This window comes from Talpa occidentalis, unplaced genomic scaffold (assembly GCF_014898055.3).
Source record: "Talpa occidentalis isolate TD23 unplaced genomic scaffold, MPIMG_talOcc4v2.1 talOcc4.12, whole genome shotgun sequence".
In the NCBI taxonomy this organism is placed as follows: Eukaryota; Metazoa; Chordata; class Mammalia; order Eulipotyphla; family Talpidae; genus Talpa; species Talpa occidentalis.
This window is the reverse complement of record NW_023601212.1, coordinates 72,854,118-72,871,977: the sequence shown is the minus strand read 5'-3', so window position 1 is coordinate 72,871,977 and position 17,860 is coordinate 72,854,118. Positions and strand designations below refer to the sequence as shown.

The window sequence follows — 17,860 nt, the reverse complement described above, 5'->3', positions numbered from 1 at the left end:
TCATATAGAAATGATGAATTTCCAATCTTGGACTGTTGTCTTTCTGTCAAGAACGGGGTGGAGGCTATTAAGATGGAGTTGGAGGAGTGGGGATGGGGGATCCTGACACTTAGGTAATACCAGGTAGGTGTCAGTAGCCGTGCCCCTACCATAGTTTCTGTGAATGACAGACAACTGCAGGGTTTGTTTACGCAGTTACATTCCTGGACCTCAGCCCTGGAGTTTCTCTGGAGTAGGTTCATGAAGGAGTTCTTTTAGAATCCAGTAAATCCAAGGTATAACTTGGTGTGCGATCCCTGCCTATGGTGAGATAGGACAGAAATCCTGGTTTTTGTTCTTTGGTGATGAGACTCTTGAAGAGCCTGCCTGTCTCTCCCCATGACCTAACTTGATGCTGAATTTTTCATAAAATATTTTTTTTTAAGATTTATTTATTTATTTATACAAGCACTGGGTACAGTCAGAAGCACGGGAGGGTAAGAGAATTCACCAGACTCAGAGCAGGGAGCAGAACAAGCAGACTGATGAAGAAGTACACTGCTGAGGGGAGCAGTGGCAGGAGAGGTATGCACGCCATGTGGGACCCTCGCCCGGTAGCTGGGGATCGAACCGGTGCTGCAGAGGCTGCGGGCAGCCTCGCAACCCAGCGCTCAACTGCTGCTCCACCAGGGGAGGCCCTAAAGTATTTGTTTTTGAGGACTTTCTCTTTGTTATTTGTGGTGTTTATAGATGCAGAAGTGATTTCAGATTATACCCTTTCCTTCCTACACTGAATGTGATTCCATTTTACTAAAGATTGAGAAATAGTACAACATATGTGGGTATGAGCTATTACTTGTTTTAAAAGGGGGAAGGGGTTAAATTTATAAATAATGTAATTTTTCATTTTTAGATCTTTTTTATTCTCAGATTATTTTATTCTTTAACCACTTTTAGGTCATGGGGCCCAAAAACCTGAGACTATTTTGTGTGTGCAATTTTATTATTATTATTTTTTAAGATTTATTTACTTATGCATATAAGAACTGAGAGACAGGCCAGAGATGCGGGGGGTGGTGGAGGTGAGAGGATTCACCAGGCAGATCAACTGAAATACACTGCTGCAGGGAGCAGTAGGTGGGACAGGAGAGATCTGCTGCGCTATGTGGGTAGCTCCCTGGCCGACTGGGGATCGAACTCATGTTGCAGAGGCTGTGAATTGCTTCACAGTGCTGTGCTTAATCCGTTGCACTACTAGGGAGGCCCTGTGTATGCAATTTTAGGAGTTTGTGGACCCCCAGCTAAGGAATTCATTTTTTAAATTAAATACATGTTTACTTATAGCAGAAAAGACATAAGAAAAGATGACCTTCAATATTCTGTATTTATCCTCAAAGATTTTGTATTGATAAAATGGGAACTTTTTTTTTTTTTTAAGATTTATTTATTTTTGTACAAGAGCTGGAGAACAGGCCAGAGGCACGGGAGGGTAAGAGGATTCATCAGAGACAGAGCGGAGAGCAGAACAGGCATAAGGACCGAAGACACTGCAGAGGGCTGCTGTGCCATGTGGGAATCTCCCTGGCTGTCCAGGAGTCAAACCCGCACTGCAGAGGCTGCGGACAGCCCCACAGTGCCGCGCTCAACCCGTTGCGCCACTGGGGAGGCCCAAAATGGGAGCATTTTTATTTACTAGAGAAAGTTTATAAAGCTGTTTCTTATTTCTTTCTTTTTAGAACAGCAAAACAGCGCAGAGGTGCAGGCAGAACGCCTTTCAGCATGAACCACACCTCAAGAAGGGCAGTGTCCTCGGCTGTCAGCCAGAGCAGCTCTGGCGGGCTGCAGGCTGAAGCATGTCTGCGGCCTCCTGTGTTGGATGAGTCTCTCATCCGTGAGCAGACCAAAGTGGCCCACTTCTGGGGTGAGTTACCGGAGATTCAGAAGCTGTATCCATGGTTTGGTTGTTTCTCAGATAGTTCTAGAAAAAGGGAGATTATGGACAGGTTGTTGTCCCTTTGCCCCTTACCGGGTGGGAGGAACCTAGGAAGGTCCAGGCTTTCCTCTAGATTCAAATAGGAAGTGCAGGGAGGCTGGTCCTGACTGTTGCCTTGTTTGGCTATGCTAATGCATAGTTTTGTGTTATGAGGTGAAGGATTAAGGGTCAGGGAGTAATCTGATAACTGTTTTTCTAAATACATTTCTTTTGTAGGATGTTTAGGCAAACTTTATAAAAATTTACCAGTGTGATTTCAAGTTCCAGAAAGCTCTCAGCAACAAGACAGGTTTTTTTTTTTTTTTAGTTATTGTAAAGTGCCCATTATAGACAGATTGACACTAGGAAATGATGCGACTTGTAAGCTGATTCTACTTAAAGAAGCAACATTGATCCCCTGTTGTTGCTGCTGAAAACATCTCAAGGGGAGATGTGGGTACAGCTTTGACAGAACTGTTTACTTCATGTTCTGATTGGCCCTTTTGAAAGAATTAGAAGATACAGATCAGTTCCAGAAATTATATGTGCTAATTTGGGAAGCATTGGAATTCACGTTCTTTCTGCTTTGCTCAGATAGCAGCAGTAGTCACCAGGCAACAGAGGAAGTGGGTGCTGTTGCTGCTTTTCTCTTCAGTCTCCTCATCCTCTGCCTGCCTTCTTAGTTCCATGTGTGCACATGTGCATGTGTATAAGTATTTGTGAAGACATATTTTCACCTTGAGTCACAAGATAGTGTCTGAATAATATGGAGAAATTTTCATTAAACTCTAGGCGTTTTGTAAAATAAATGTTGACCAATGTCATAATGCTGGTTGACTAAACGCTGTAACCTTTATTTTTGTTTGTTTGGGGGTTTTGTCTTGATAATTTGAGCTCAACAGCCAAAATGTGTGTGTGTGTGTTTTTCAGGTCTTGATGATGATGGAGATATTAAAGGTAATTATTTAGTCATTTTTCTTTCTAACTTTCTGACTTCTAACTTTCAAGTTAGAAGTTGTAGTTCGGTATCTGCAGATTGTGATAAACAGGTTCCACCTACTTTTTGAAAACTTTAGGTGGAAATAAAGCTGCCAATCAGGGGAATGGTGATCTGGCTGCAGGGGCAGCAGCCACAAAGAGCAATGGCTACACCTGCAGTGACTGCAGCATGCTATCTGAGCGCAGGGACATGCTCACCGTGCACTCCACGCCCCATGCCCCACTGGCTTCCAGAATTTACTCCAGAGATAGAACTCAGAAACGTAAGTCTCAGTTTTTTAAGTTACAAGATTTTGTGCCCAAATATTTCCCTTTTATAAACCTGGTTCTGCAAGCCTTAGCATCTGCACCACTTCTGTCATAGACTTGAACTCAAAATTATCCTATAAAAGTTGAGGAAATTCACCAAAAATTAACTTTGATCCTCCACGTTCTCTTTCAACTTATATATTATGTGGTTAGTATTTTTATACCTAGAGGTGTCTAAAAATCTATAAATTTGAACTTTATAGTTCAACTTTAAATTTTGAACTTAGGTAAGCATAAGAAAATTCCAATTGAATGAAACTTGAATGTGCAGTCCTTTCAGGTGCTTCCTCTTTTTATGAAGTATCACATTCACATATACCTAAGAAGTAACTCTATGACTTCTGCCACCTAAGGTGTTTATGACAATGAAAACATTACTGTGGGCTCTTATTTTTGCCGTGAGAATTAATGGCTGTGGGGACTTCAAATTTGGGGATAGTGATGCAGGAATGTACAGGGACTGGGTGGGGGAATGTCTGGGATGGCAATTCATTGCAGAGAGAGTTCCAGAGTGTAGCCATGGTTCCCCATTAACTGGCAGAGGTGGACTTCAGAGTCCTTGAACATGGAGGTCCTCAGAGGCGGGGTCTGAAGGTGGGTGAGTGGAGCCTGTCTAAGCCCTTCTAGGTAGGTCTGTAGGGGCCTGATCTTTGCTCAGGTGGCACTGAGTTGGTCTTGTTACTGAGTCCCCAGGAAAAGCATAGCTACAGATCCCCTTCCAGTTCCCATTGCATGACCAGGATGTCCTTCCATGACTTCCTGGCCCGACCACTGCCCACCATGACAGTCAGAGAAGCTAGGGGGGAGCCCTTGGTTTGAAATGTGCTCCACCTTGTTTTTGAGTACTTTGCACCTTGTCTGTTTAATCCTAGTACTAGTCATCTTGGCTGGACCATCAGACCTGCTTGGTCTGATGGACGAGCTGGGGATGGAAGGCACCAGGAGGGCAGGGTTAATATTTTTCAATGACTGTTAATATTTTTCAATGACTGTTTTGATATAATGAAGGGTAACACCAGTGCTAAGGGTTATTTTCATTTTAACATATCCTTGTGACTAGAACAACTTCTGGCTTTGTCTCCTATAGTGTTGATTGACAATGTTGGCATTAGTGTAACAAAATTGGAAGGTAGAAAGGTGGGAGAGGAGGTGGCATTTCCTTTATAGCACTCTCTGGATTGCATCCTGCTTGAGTGGAAATCAGCATCACTGACACTCGTCCACTTCTGCATGCTTGTTTCATTAACCCTCACAGCAGTCCCATTTATAGACTGGCACTCTGAGCTTTCGCTAGCTTACAGATTGACATCCAGGCCTTCACTAGCTTACAGGTTTTAATGAGCTTACAGACTTGCTGGAAGTGATGGAGCTCAGACCTGTACCCAGGTGTCTTTATGTCCAGGGTGATTGACCCCGAAGGTGCTCCCTGCTCACTGCATGCTCACTGACTAGGGGGAGCCTGGGGCTCAGCACCTGACCAAAGTCAGCATATCTGCACAAAGATTCCCAGTATTAGGTTTATGAGACTTTGCTTTGAGTTCTGCCATTGTTAAGTTGAACATCACATTCTTAGAATGAAGCACTTTGCATAAATTGTTGCTTGGTGTAATGCTGATACTCACAGATCCTTGAACATCAATGGGATAAAATATGCACAGCTTTTCTCAAGCATAAGTTAACTTTCTCACACACAAATTTTCTTTATTTTTGTGTTTACGTTCTCTTGACAAAATCTTTAAATAATAGATAAAGTAAGTCCTTCCCCCATCCTTATTTAGTTTCCCTTCCAGAGGTAACCACTGGTAATGGGAGTAGTTCCATACTATTCCTACTTTTTAAAATGAGGTATAAAATTCATATAATATAAAATTAACCAGTTAACCATTTTAAAGTATATAATTAACAGTGTGATGAAGCGCCACCTGAATTTTGCTTTTGTCTACCTATGGAAATATGTAGTTTGTTTTTATCTTAAGTGCCATCATAGTATATATGTGGTTCTGCAATATCTTCTGTTTTATTATGTTAAGATTAATTTTTTTTTTGGGCCTCCCCTGGTGGCGCAGCATCTGAGCGCTGGGTTGTGGAGCTGCCCCCAGCCTCTGCAGGGCCAGTTCTATCCCTGGCCGCCAGGCAAGGGTCCCACATGGCGCGCAGACTCTCCTGCTGCCCGCTGCTCCCCTCAGCAGTGTATTTTGTCAGTCTGCCTGTTCTGCTCCCCGCTCTGGTTCTGATGAATTCTCTCACCCTCCCGTACTTCTGACTGTACCCAGTGCTTGTATAAATAAATAAATATTTTAAAAAATTTAATTTTTTAAATTTTATTTATGCATACAAGAACTGGGGTGTAGGCCAGAGGTGTGGGGGAGGAGTCAGTGAGAGGATTCACCAAAGACAGAGTGGGGAGCAGAACAGGCAGAGCTACTGAAATACACTGCTGAGGGGAGCAGTGGGAGAGACAGGGGAGGTCTGCTGTGCCATGTGGGAATCTCCCTGGCTGGGGATCAAACTCATGCTGCAGTGACTGGTTATAGCTTCATTGTGCGCCTGTCTTAAGGTTAAATCAGTGTCTAAATGGACTTTCAAGTGTTTTCTGTTTGTACATTATTAAAGACTGTTTATTTGGGTGTGTTGCCATGTGTATATTTATGCACACATGCAAATCTTCCCCTAGAGTCAAGGTTAGAATAGATGTGTTACAATGTGTGTCCCACTTGAACCCTGCGCTTGAGTACACGCTTGACAGAACATGATTTTCTAGTTCATATCAAAAAGGCTTTAAAAGATGTTAGGTCTTGTCCTTGGGACATTGAATAGTCCTCAGCAAAGCAGGGTGCTGATGAGATGTATGCAGATGGACAAATTAAATTCTCCCTTGAGGATTAGATCCTCTAGAGGATGCATGAAAGTTGAAGGCATGGAAGACCAGCTCTGTCAGGTACACACCCTTTCCTTACTGGGTCCAGAGACTGGCCTGAGTTGCTCGTTTCACACAGAAGTGCCCGCAGGAAAGCAGGCTTCTCTGTATTCTCCTTCCTGCCAGAGGCAGCACTTACTCCCAAGGAAATGTAAGTCACCTTAAAATAGACAGGTCATTTCTGTGAGAACTTTTCAGCTGTTTTGCTGGCTTAGAGCAAAATTTTTCTTACTGAGCCTGCCTAAAGCTTTAGAAAAATAAAGGTGTAAGTATCTGCTGCTGTGGTAAATGAATGAAGAGACTTTGGAAATAATGTGGCAAACCAGCCAATGTAGGAAAATGTTACTGAAGAGCTGCGGAAGGTCCATTTGACTGCAGAAACAACTATGAGCAGGTCAGCAGCTTGAGCGGTTAAGATACTAATAATGATCAGCATTGGGGATGAGCAGTTCTGACTGAGGCTACTCTCCTGAAGAAACCATAACTAGCAGCTACAATATATTTTTAAAACTGTTCTGACCACCAACTTCTACATAAATAATTGTCACTGCTAAAAAGGAGCAAAGGTTATATGCGATTTCAATTTCAATAAATTCTTCCAGTTGACTTCCAAAAACAGACCCACATTTCCCCCTGCACTCTAGCAACATGAATGTCCCTGTTCTATATACTCTTCCCTGTTCTTTGTATTTTTACTCTTTTAACATTTTGCTACTTTGATGGATGGAAATGTAATTTCACTGTTTTTGATTATCAGTGAAGCTGACCATGCATTACCTCTTAAAAGATTTTTTTGCCCATTTTTATCAATCTGTATAAAGTATATACTGCAATGGAAACACGAAGATGTGTAGAGTTTGGAACAAATTTGGCACTAATGTTTGGCACTAATAGCCCCAGGTTTATGTTTTTGAAACAAGATTCCAATTTGCAAATAACTTACTACTTCACTAAGTTTATTTGGGGAGAAAAAATTTCGAATTATTTCTTTAAAGATATTCCAACTCAGACTTCACCAGTTCAAGCTGGCCTATGCCATATATTCTAAAATCACTGCAGTTTTGCTGAGCTGGGAGAATAAGTGGAAGGGCCATATCTTAGCAGCAAGTCCTGTGTTTCCAGCTGAATTTTACTGGCCCTTCAAATGATCACTTAGTTTTCCGTTGTTCCCTGTTTTAAATGCAGCATATGTCCTGAATTTGCCAGGAGGGGCAATAAAGAGGTGCAGGGAGGGGAGGAGGGCTAGAGAATCAGGTAAGGGAGTGACTGTTTGGTAGTATCTAAATGTTGTAGTGTATGTGAAAACAATATTGGGGTGAAATGATCTCAAATTGGATATTTTGTCGATTGCTGTTTAAAGACTTGGTGTTGGTAGCTGTCTGTAGCGGTTTATAGCTCTGCCTGTCAGTGTGGAATGTGTGCAGAGTGCCATTCATTGTCATTATGACTCTTTCAAGTTGTCGCTGGTGTCCATATTAAAAGTTGATTCTACTGTGCCTGAAATGAATAATTTGAGTGACTTACCAGGGAAGTAAATGTTGGCTCTGTGGGAAGAAGTAACTGTGTTCACGGTTTTTTGATAGGCGGTGCATCTTTCTACATGGATAGGATTTTGTGGCTGGCCAAGTACACTTCGTCATCTTTCTCATCATTCTTAGTTCAACTTTTTCAAGTGGTTTTAATGAAGCTCAATTATGAATCAGAAAATTACAAATTGAAAAGTTATGAATCAAAAGATCGTGACTCAAAAAGCTATAAGTCACAAAGCCATGAATCAAAAGGTATTTAAATAATTTTTTCCTCCTTTTTCCACCAAATAATGCTTTCAAGGTGGAGAAAACACTACTTTCCCTATGTGGCGCTTGATTTATGTTTCTTCTCTTTCGGTCTCAATGCGACTCTCTGTGGCTGCTTTCTTTGGACCTTTCTAGAAGGGCGCTTATGAAAGTTTTAATGTGTTTTGTATATAATTCAGTTTTGTGAAAGTTGATCCGTTTTTAAACATCTTTAAGTCACTTTTGAAATAAAGTTAATATACTCAAGTTTTGATTCTTCCTATCTTTTTAAAGCAAAAAATAATTTATTTGAATGGCATTTGATGAGGATATTTCCAAAAAATTTTAAACAGGCCCATCGTTGTGTTGTATTAATTGGGTGCATTTAGCCAGGTGGGTCAAACTATATTAAGCAGGCCTCTGTCACCTATAATCACCTGCATTGTCTGTGCCATCAACTATCCTGAAAGTGGAGGTGGTCAGCCTCGCCTCCTCTTTGACCAAGCTGGCTTCATTGGAATCTGAGAAGCATTTGAACTTGGCATTGTTGAGTTTCTAAGCCTCTTTTGCGTGTATTGCAGCTCATTCCAATTACTGTGGGAGAATGAATGTAAAAGAGTTTGTCGGAGAGCAAGGCCACCTCAGTGTGAATGGGGAGTCGTTGTGTAAGTATGGCTTCATTTCACATGTGAAACTCTGGGTCTTGAAATGTTCCCCACAGGTTGTAATATTAGGTTGTTAATAATAGAGAATGAATGACTAGCATGAATACAAGGCCCTGTACCAATTAAGACAGGCTGGAAGAGCTGTTTATAAACCCTCTGTATTAGAAGCTGATAACCACCAGATTGTGTTTGCTTTTTTTGTGTAATTCAGTCTCCTAATTTTTCCAAACTGCCATTACTGTGCACAGTTGAGATTGACAAGATTTGCTTATTAATCTGTCAAATTAACTGCTTGTCACCACCACCCACAGGCGATGACTGTAAGGGGCAGAAGCATCTTGAAACACACACGGCCATCTACCTGCAGTCTTCACAGCCAAAACTGGGAGCAGGGGCCACTTGGCACATCTTTTCTTATGCAGGTTGTTTCTTGCACCATTATACTTTGTTTTATCACATTCTTCACCTGTGCTTGCTGTTCCTTGCTTAGTTTGTATTTGGAATTCAAGTGCTCCTTAAAAACAGAGGAGTGATACTAACTTGAATTTATGGACAGTATCTCTTTTGAAAAAGTTCTTTGTAAATATATTTAGTAAACATTAAACGTACAAAAAATAGCTTATTTGATGTGAAATTAAACGTTTAGAAAAGGCTGGTCACCCTCCTGTGGAGTGTTACCTCAACATGAAGCTGCCTGACCCTGTGCCCTGTTGCTGGGAAATACACTGCTGCTTATTGCTGTGGTGATGTTATGTGTGCTCTAGACCTGTGCAACAAGGAGACTTACATAAAACATTAGATGTTCTCCAGTTTACACATGTAAGCTTCTTGGTAAAGAGGTACCTTTTTAGGTGACTTTGTAAAAAAAGTTGAGCTTCAAAGATAGTTGTCTCAACTATTATTAAATGTAAAGCAATAGCTTTAAAAAAAACTCTTCAACTATATATTTCTTTGCATATCAGCCATGTTGGTGTTCCTTAATAGTCTTAGGAATCAACAGGCAAGTGCTAATACAACTTTCAACAATTACTCTTAAAAAAAGAAAGAAAACTGATTTCATAAGCAGTTTCTTGCTTTATATATAATGTATGATTTTGATATAAAGTTTGTTGTTAAATTGTGTCATCCAGTGGTTCTATCATTAAACATTCCAAAATACTTCATCCCTAGAAAATATTAACTGTTAAAATGACTTTCATTTTGGTCTGTGTGTAATCATTGTCTCACTTAGAGCTTGTTAACTGTTTCTATGGAATTTTATTTGTTTCAAAGTATTGCATTTCTTTCCAGTATAAATTCTGCTAACATGATCTAGAAAGATGTGTAGGGTAGCTGCTGGCAACCAGCCTTTGGATTTCGTAAGACTGATGTTTTAATTTTTAATGTTTTAAATATCTCATGCAGAGAGAGGTGAGTGAAGACTAGTCACATGTGCAGCTGGGTTTTCATAAGCTTATTTTAGTATCTTACTTCGACCTAACATAGTTTGTTGAATATTTTTGTTTTGAGAAGAGACTCTTGACTTAATAGTGTGAGAGGATTTTTGGTAGTGTGTACTAATGGGAGTTCCTGCTGTAAATGGAGACCTGGCATTCTGGTGTGTGTGTCTGAGTGTGCCTCTCCTGCACATCTAATATGTCATAGGTTACTTCTTGCTGCAAACACTGCAAAGGATTGGAGCTGCGGGATGGTCTATGTTGAAGACGATGCTGTCGGTTCTCTGGTTGGCCATGATGGCTCCAGGTGGTTATCTGGCTTTCTGTGTTAACATTTGCTCCAAGGCTTTGGGCAGTTATTAGCACCTGCATAAATGACTTACCTAACCAAGTAAAATTTTCATTTTAGGGTTGTATACTTTGCTCCTTGATGTAACATGTTTTATTCTTTATTCCTTATAATACTAACATACTATACTTTCAGTTGCATGAACATTCTTGTTTCTTTGGTATTGTATTTGTGTGAAGCTAGCTGCTGGATTTTAATGTAATTGAGAATGCATGAATTTGGTGTTTCCTCTTGTGCATCTGTCAGCATCACATTTGCTCTGTGGTTTATGTATTATGTTTCTGTGTTTAAGTGTATGGGTATTCCTGCTATAATAACTGAATTATGTTAACATTCTTCATCCCTAACTTCGTCATAATATACTTTCAAAATAACTGTTAGTAAATTTCCTTGTGCTTCTAGCTTGGCCTTCACAAAAACAGTGCATTTAGGAGTTTGGTTTCCTAAAAACATTTCCTTAGAATATTTGGTGTTTTCTTTTTTAGGGAAGGCAGCCTCTGGAATATTCTGGTGGCTAGGGATTGGATGGTACCAGTTTGTTACTTTAATTTCTTGGCTGAATGTATTTCTTCTTACTAGGTAAGAAAATTGATATCACATCAACTTGGTGTTTTATTTTATTTTTTTTTTTAATTAGAATTTTTTTTTTTTTAAAGATTCATTTATTTATTTATACAAGCACTGGGTACAGTCAGAAGCGCGGGAGGGTGAGAGAATTCACCAGAGCCAGAGCGGGGAGCAGAGCAGGCAGAGGGACCGAAGTACACTGCTGAGGGGAGCAGCGGGCGGCAGGAGAGGTCTGCGCGCCATGTGGGACCCTCCTCCGGTGGCCGGGGAGCAGCCGGGGATCGAACCGGCACTGCAGAGGCCGCGGGCAGCCCCGCAACCCAGCGCTCAACCGCTGCGCCACCGGGGAGTCCCCAACTTGGTGTTTTAAAGAACTGATTTTTTTTCCTTTTTTGCTAATTACAGGATGATTTAGCTGTTATTTAAATAGTTTTTGTAGTTTGGTATATTAATGTGTTGTATTTATTACCTCATATTTTTCAAAATGCTTTTATATTCTTGTTCAATTTCAAACCACTCCTGTGAGATAGGAAAGATGGATATCATTCTTAAAGAAAACAGAAGTGTGCAGAGGTGAAATAATGCATTGAGTTTACTCAGCTAAGAAGGGATATGATCTAGACTAGAGTCCAGTCCTGGATTCCTGTTCTGGTTTACTTCCCCAGACTTTTTGTGCCCTTCCTGTAGTTCCTAGCATGACACCTAGAATACAAGTATGTTTGATTAACATGGGTTGAGGTAGACCCAAGAGACAGCATTTATAGGTGTATATTCATTCACCTTATACATAAAACAGTAACTGCATTTCTGATACTATGGACTCCCATTTTTAAATGGGGTGAAGGGGCATTTTGTATAAAATTATCTAGAGGGGTAAAAGGGAATGTAGAACCTGCCTTTTACTTTTTCCAAGTTATTGTTTTCTTTTTTATTCCTAGGTGCCTTCGAAATATTTGCAAGTTTCTAATCTTGCTCATTCCACTGTTACTTTTACTAGGTACGTAAACTTTGTCTTAGTACCATTTTTAATATATGTGTACATTAGTGAAAGAATGAAGCATTTATATATATTTTGAGAAGCAGTGTAAGTATATGTGTACACAATTTTTCTCTCCTTTAAGGTGCAGGCCTTTCCTTGTGGGGCCAGAGTGGTTTCCTTTCATTCCTACCTGTGTTAAACTGGACAGACATGTACAGAACACAGAGGGTAGATGATCCTAGGAACGTTTTCACACCAGACACTTCTCACCTGAACCAGCCTCCAGAGGTAATCACTTAGAAAGTTCTCATTCCTTCCATTGTAAATATGTATTCTTCAGAGTAAATTTTCTTACTACTAGTGAATAGGGTAGTTGGGTATACTGTTTTAGAAAATATTTTTAAAGGTCAAATAAGCAAGTCTTACAGCTTCTTAAATATTCTGAAGTAGTTGAAATAATACATATTATAAGTAATCTTATTAAGTAAATTTGAACTGAAAACATAGTATTAATTTCTTTGGAAAATATAGAGAAAAAAATAAAACTACTCATTGTCATGCAAGAAAAATCACTAATACATGAAAATATTTCTTTTTTTTTAGTGTGTTTGTGTACATTGTAGTTAATATTTTACCTTAATATTCTGTTTTTTATTTTTACTTATTCTCTGCTTAAGGTTACTTTAGTCCGGGTCTAATTGCTCATCTGTATCGCTGTCGTTAATTTCTTTCCATTTTAGGGTGGGACTTTTACCAAGCATCAGATGAGTGAAGTGGAAAGGTGGATGACGTCTTTGTATGGACAGTGTCACAACCATGAGGAGAAACTTACAGAACTGACAGTTTTGCTTCAGAAATTACAAATGCGGGTGGACCAGATGGACAGTGGTAGTGAAGGCACACTGTCCTTGGTTAAAGATGTGGTGAGACAGCACCTAAAGGGAATTAATGCTGATGGACTGTTGGGCTCTCAGGTAATACTAAGAGGTTCTTGGGTGTTTTGTTTTCCTCTGGGGCACAAAATGCAGGAGAGGCACTGCAGTGAGGACTGGTTGTACTTTTAATAGTTGAATTATTTGTTGAATAAATTAATTTATGACTCTGCGATGGCCTGAGGCACATGGCTATTTTTTTTCACTGTGATATACTGATAGTATGAAGGGACTCTGAGCTTATAGTTGCCTGATCTACATGCTTGAAGTTTTCCTGTCTGCTCAAAAGACACTTGGTTTTCTGTACTGATTCCTCAATAGTTATTTTTTTAAAATTTCTCAGCCATAAAATTGAAATGATTTCAGTACGATCCAGTTAACATAGCTAGCCATTTAACAACTTTGTATATGGAGAGGGTGAATCTGAACTTTGTTGTTTCTTTGAAAATATTGCAAAATAGGAAGAATTGTAACTATTCCATCTTAAAAATAGATGCTGGATCAAAAAAGAACCCTGCTGGAATTCTTGAGGCGACAGCTCACTGAGTCTTCTCCCAATAGGCAACAGTGTGCTGAAAGAGCATGGAGTCACACCGGGAAGCACATTGACATTAAACACTTCTTAGCAGAGGCAGCCTGAGATAGTCTCACCCCCAACGGGGATGATGTGTATTAAAAAAAAAAAAAAAAAAAAAAAAATTTAAAGATAGTTGTGAGCTGGCAGCTTTAGTTATGGTTCATTTGCCCCCTCTTACAAACAGATTACACTTGTTAAGAAAAAGAAAATGTTTACCTTCTGTTTTATGCAGCCTGGATGCATTTTAAAATTAGATTCTAAGTTAGATTCACTTAGTATGGATTTAACCCATTCTCTTATACCATCTTCCAGTATTTACCTGTGTGCAGGTATGATTATGATAGTATTCCTCAAGCAGAACAGAATTCTCCTGAAGCAGCCACACACTAGGGTTAAGTATTCTAATTACCCGATAATTCACATTCTGTTAATGTCTCCTGTGAGCCATTGGTGTGTATATAATACAATATTTGCATTGTCTAGTAGAGCATGCCATTAGTTACATGTAGCTGTGTAAATTTAAATTAAAATTAAATAAAATTTAGTTTAAAATTAAAGTTAAAAAATTTAGTGTAAATTTAAATAAAATTTAGTTTCTCATTTGCAGTAGCCAGCAACATATGTGGCTCAGCAACATATGTGGCTGGTGACTACAATATTGGACAGCTCACATATAGCCCCTTTCATTATGTACTGGGTTATGTAGGACTATGCAGCTGGAGAGAGGGAGAGTCTTGGCAGTGAGGAATCTCACAGCTGACTTCAGTGTCTGCTCTTTCCACATATCAACATCATGGGTTCATCTTTCTAAATGACCTTTATCTTTTTACTCTGACTTATCCTTTTTTAAACATACTTTTAAAGTGAATTTTTATAAATCATTGTGGTTATATTTTGGAATAAGATGGGGTATAAATTAATAAATGAAATTCCCTTTAATAAACATATTTTACTCTCTTTCTATCTCTGATCTGGATTTTAGTCATTCAGAATGCACAATATGTTTGGCCATGTTTGTCCTCACCTAAATTATTGCCCTTTGATTATATAATTGGCAGTGATGATTTTTTTTTTTTTTCCTGAGACTTTCCTAGTGAGTGTATTCACTTCCATACCAGGTAATATATCTGATAATCTTACTGTAGTTTTGTCTTCTGAAAACTGATGAAGAAATCAGTAGAATTATGTTAAACTATTATTTTTCCAATAGTCAGCTCATGTTTGAAAAGCTGATTTTTTTTCCTTATTGATGATTTGATGAGCGCTTTTCTCACCAAGTCAGAACAGTAACTTGCCTGTTTAATTGCATAATAAACCACTTGATATATGATAAACTCTGTTCTGAATGGTATTATCAAGTGTTCTGGGTAAATGTTCTAGTTCATTTGTTCCTAATAAATGTTTGTGTATCACTTTTTTCGTATGAATAGACTGAGATAGGAATACGTATGTTATGCATCTATATCCATAGTTCTTTTACTTTAAATCACTAAACGTAGTGGGTGCCTAGTGAATATTTCTTCTATGAAGAGTAATTGATTTTGTTTCCTGGTCATTATAGGACTTTATTAACATTCATACATAATTAGAAAAGCTATTTGTGCATTTCAGCAGAGGTTTAAGATCCCTAATTTTAGAAATGAAGATAAAGCCACGAGTGGATTACTCCCTCGAGTGTTTGCTATGCCAAGTTGTAACCAAATCTCTAATTTTGGGATAGTCTATATAGAGATAACTTGGTCTAATTTGCTAGATTTTGTTTGTTGCTTAACTTTATCATTTGTTCATCTATTTTCCTTTTCAAGGCGGACTTTATGACTTTCCAGCAAGAACATGAGCTGCGCATCTCAAGCGTGGAAGATATTCTTAGAAAACTGACAGAAAAATCTGAGGTATTATTTTTTACCCATTAATTATATCCCCAGCAGAGTGAATTCTTTGATAAGAGAAAGTCAACTGCAGTTAATGTTTTCAAGTTAATAACTTTAAAGTGTTTCTTTTAGGGTTTTTGCTGCTTTCCTTTATAAAATTAAATATATATTTCTGACTGTGCCTTTTTCCCTTGGTAGTACCATTTTCTTGCTTTAATGTTTCAAAAATGTTTCTGGCTCACTTGTTATGAGGTGACTTTTTGACAGGAAAGCCTGAGCCCGTGTGTCAGTCAGGGGTCAGCCTCACTGCAAGAGCAAGAGGCCAGCTCTCCAGGTTTCAGGCAGCCTCTAGCCATGCCCTATTCCAGAGTCCTTGCTTCTCAGTGTCACACAACCTACACAAAAGGCTGTAGGTTGTCGTTAGAGGGATAATGAAGGATCTGAACCTCTTGATTAATTTTCTAGTAAGAAAGTGTATTATGACAAGATGTTGGTAAAAGCAGAGGAAGGAGGTGTAAGATGTTTGCACTGACCTAAGCCATAGGATTTATGGAGTGCTTAGATTCAGGCTCCATGTTTCATGAATGCTTCACACAGAGCCAGTCATCAGATATGGTGTATTTGTTGAACTAAATAGGAAAACATAACTGACCTGGGTTAGACGTGGTACTACTCTTTGGGGCTCTCAGACTAGCTACTGTGTTTTGACAGTGTTAAAATCAGTGAGTTCATTTCATTAGTGCATCATATGTTTCCATGGTACCGAGGGGAAGGAAAGGGCTAGTCACTTGCTAGGAGTCTAGCATTCATTTCATTTTGTACTTGCAGTATCCTATATTTAAGCTGTGATGATTCTGGCCTCTGTTGGGTTACTGTTTGAACAGACACATTCATTCAACTTAGTGCAGTATTGCCATCTGTATCTTCGAGCAGATCATATCAGTATATACTATCTTCATGTATAAAGTTGTTACTTCCTTTCCCTTGTCCTTCCACATTTAAAAAATACTTCCCCCAAATGATGGCAACCTCTCCTTCTTGGCCTGGGTTTCCGTTAATAGGAACTGTTTTGAAAATCCATCAAGCTGTTCTTATGTGACCTGTCAGCCTTTCTGAATATATATTGTATCTTCTAAAGTTTACTTGGAAAAATAAAATAGACATACCCCACCTGCCAGCCAATAAACAGGTCTGGACTTGGAATTAAGGGGGTGCAATTCAAAAGGGGGACAATTCCCATATAAGTGTGGGATTTGTGTGTGTATGTGTGTGTGCATGTGTGTGTATTTAATCAAGTGTATGATTTTATGAAAAGTTAGTATATAGACTTGTATATTTAAACAGACTGTTTCTTATACTTTTTAGGCCATCCAGAAGGAATTAGAAGAGATCAAGCTAAGACCCGTTAGGTAGGATAATTTCAAATAAATAAATACTTTGTTTTCTGTTTCCCTTTTATGTGGAACTGCTGCAGTTGTTAATGAGGGGACACTGGTGTGTGTACCTGGCCTAATTGGGCTTTGTAGGTGGAAATATTCATAGCTGCATATCTTTTTGGGAGACCCTCTGGAGCCACCAGATGAGGTGGTAGGGGAGGGTTGAAGGGCTTGTTATATACTGTTCATCTTCACACAGTATGAATGTGAGGTCACCACCCCCAAAACAGTGATACCCTTTACTTTGACCCAGAGAGACTCACTAGCTAAGTATCCTTGAGGATCCACAGGACGCAGATGAGTGGGACCCCAATGAGAACTTATGTCATGGTGTCAGATGGACATCTGTGCTTGGACCTCTGCTGGCACCATGGTTGTCGATGCTCAGACCTGTGCTTCTTCCCATCCCCAGCAGCCTACCTAGTGGGCAGGACCCCTGCCTTCTGAAATTAGCAGCCCTTTCATATCAGGCAATTCACCAAAAATAATGGAGCTGGTCTCCCTCCTCACTGCTGCCAACCTTCTCATCCCAGGAAGTAGTGGTTCTGTGCCTCCTCAGAGCCATTTCTTTGCCATCTTTACAGTTGTTCAGCACTTTCTGAAGTTTATTGTTTATTTCCTCACTACCCTAGTTGCTTTTTTCTTCTCCGCATTTACCTGTTTTCCATGAATCCCTCTGAAGTAGTAGAGTTTCTCTTTCCTGAATATTCTCAAAGTTGCATCTTTTTTCATACCTTTAATTTTGTCCACATATACTCCCTTCACACTATGTGTACCTTTGTCTCAATGTGACAGCCTTTACCCTTTTTGTTCCAATAATTCCTTTGGCTGGATTGGGACAAGGTGGCTGTAACCCCATATCTTGTTCTCTAGCTCCTGTGTATTTTTATGGATTCCATGTCATGATTTTAGATCTTATATTCCTTCTATAAGGGATATTCATGCTTTCCTTTCAGAGCTTTATTTCATTAAACAGGTATAGATCCTAAAATGCTTATCATAGAGTATACTTTTTTAGTTATAAATTGTTGTTTCTCAACAACTATGCTTACTTGTAAACAAATATAAATATAATAATATAAAAACAGAATTACTAA

At 39.3% G+C, this 17,860-nt stretch overlaps 1 protein-coding gene and 1 long non-coding RNA gene across 18 annotated transcripts in view; one reads left to right on the top strand and one right to left on the bottom strand.

The window, feature by feature from the left end:
- The window catches only part of LOC119241448 (uncharacterized), a 72,918-nt gene that overhangs the window by 40,008 nt on the left and 15,050 nt on the right, over positions 1-17,860 (bottom strand). The window lies entirely within an intron of this gene.
- Positions 1-17,860, top strand: part of SUN1 (Sad1 and UNC84 domain containing 1) — a 52,672-nt gene that overhangs the window by 20,709 nt on the left and 14,103 nt on the right. For 5 of the 13 annotated variants that reach the window (XM_037506741.2, XM_037506738.2, XM_037506734.2 and 2 more), the window contains 13 exons: positions 1,716-1,900; positions 2,882-2,908; positions 3,028-3,213; positions 7,760-7,957; positions 8,533-8,616; positions 8,928-9,038; positions 10,261-10,359; positions 10,887-10,980; positions 11,907-11,965; positions 12,090-12,235; positions 12,688-12,921; positions 15,262-15,348; positions 16,693-16,736. In XM_037506741.2, the coding sequence (XP_037362638.1) occupies positions 1,716-1,900; positions 2,882-2,908; positions 3,028-3,213; positions 7,760-7,957; positions 8,533-8,616; positions 8,928-9,038; positions 10,261-10,359; positions 10,887-10,980; positions 11,907-11,965; positions 12,090-12,235; positions 12,688-12,921; positions 15,262-15,348; positions 16,693-16,736 (1,554 nt within the window). The remainder of the gene's footprint in view (positions 1-1,715; positions 1,901-2,881; positions 2,909-3,027; positions 3,214-7,759; positions 7,958-8,532; positions 8,617-8,927; positions 9,039-10,260; positions 10,360-10,886; positions 10,981-11,906; positions 11,966-12,089; positions 12,236-12,687; positions 12,922-15,261; positions 15,349-16,692; positions 16,737-17,860) is intronic. The other 8 variants (XM_054693562.1, XM_054693564.1, XM_054693566.1 and 5 more) reach the window with 8 other exon arrangements.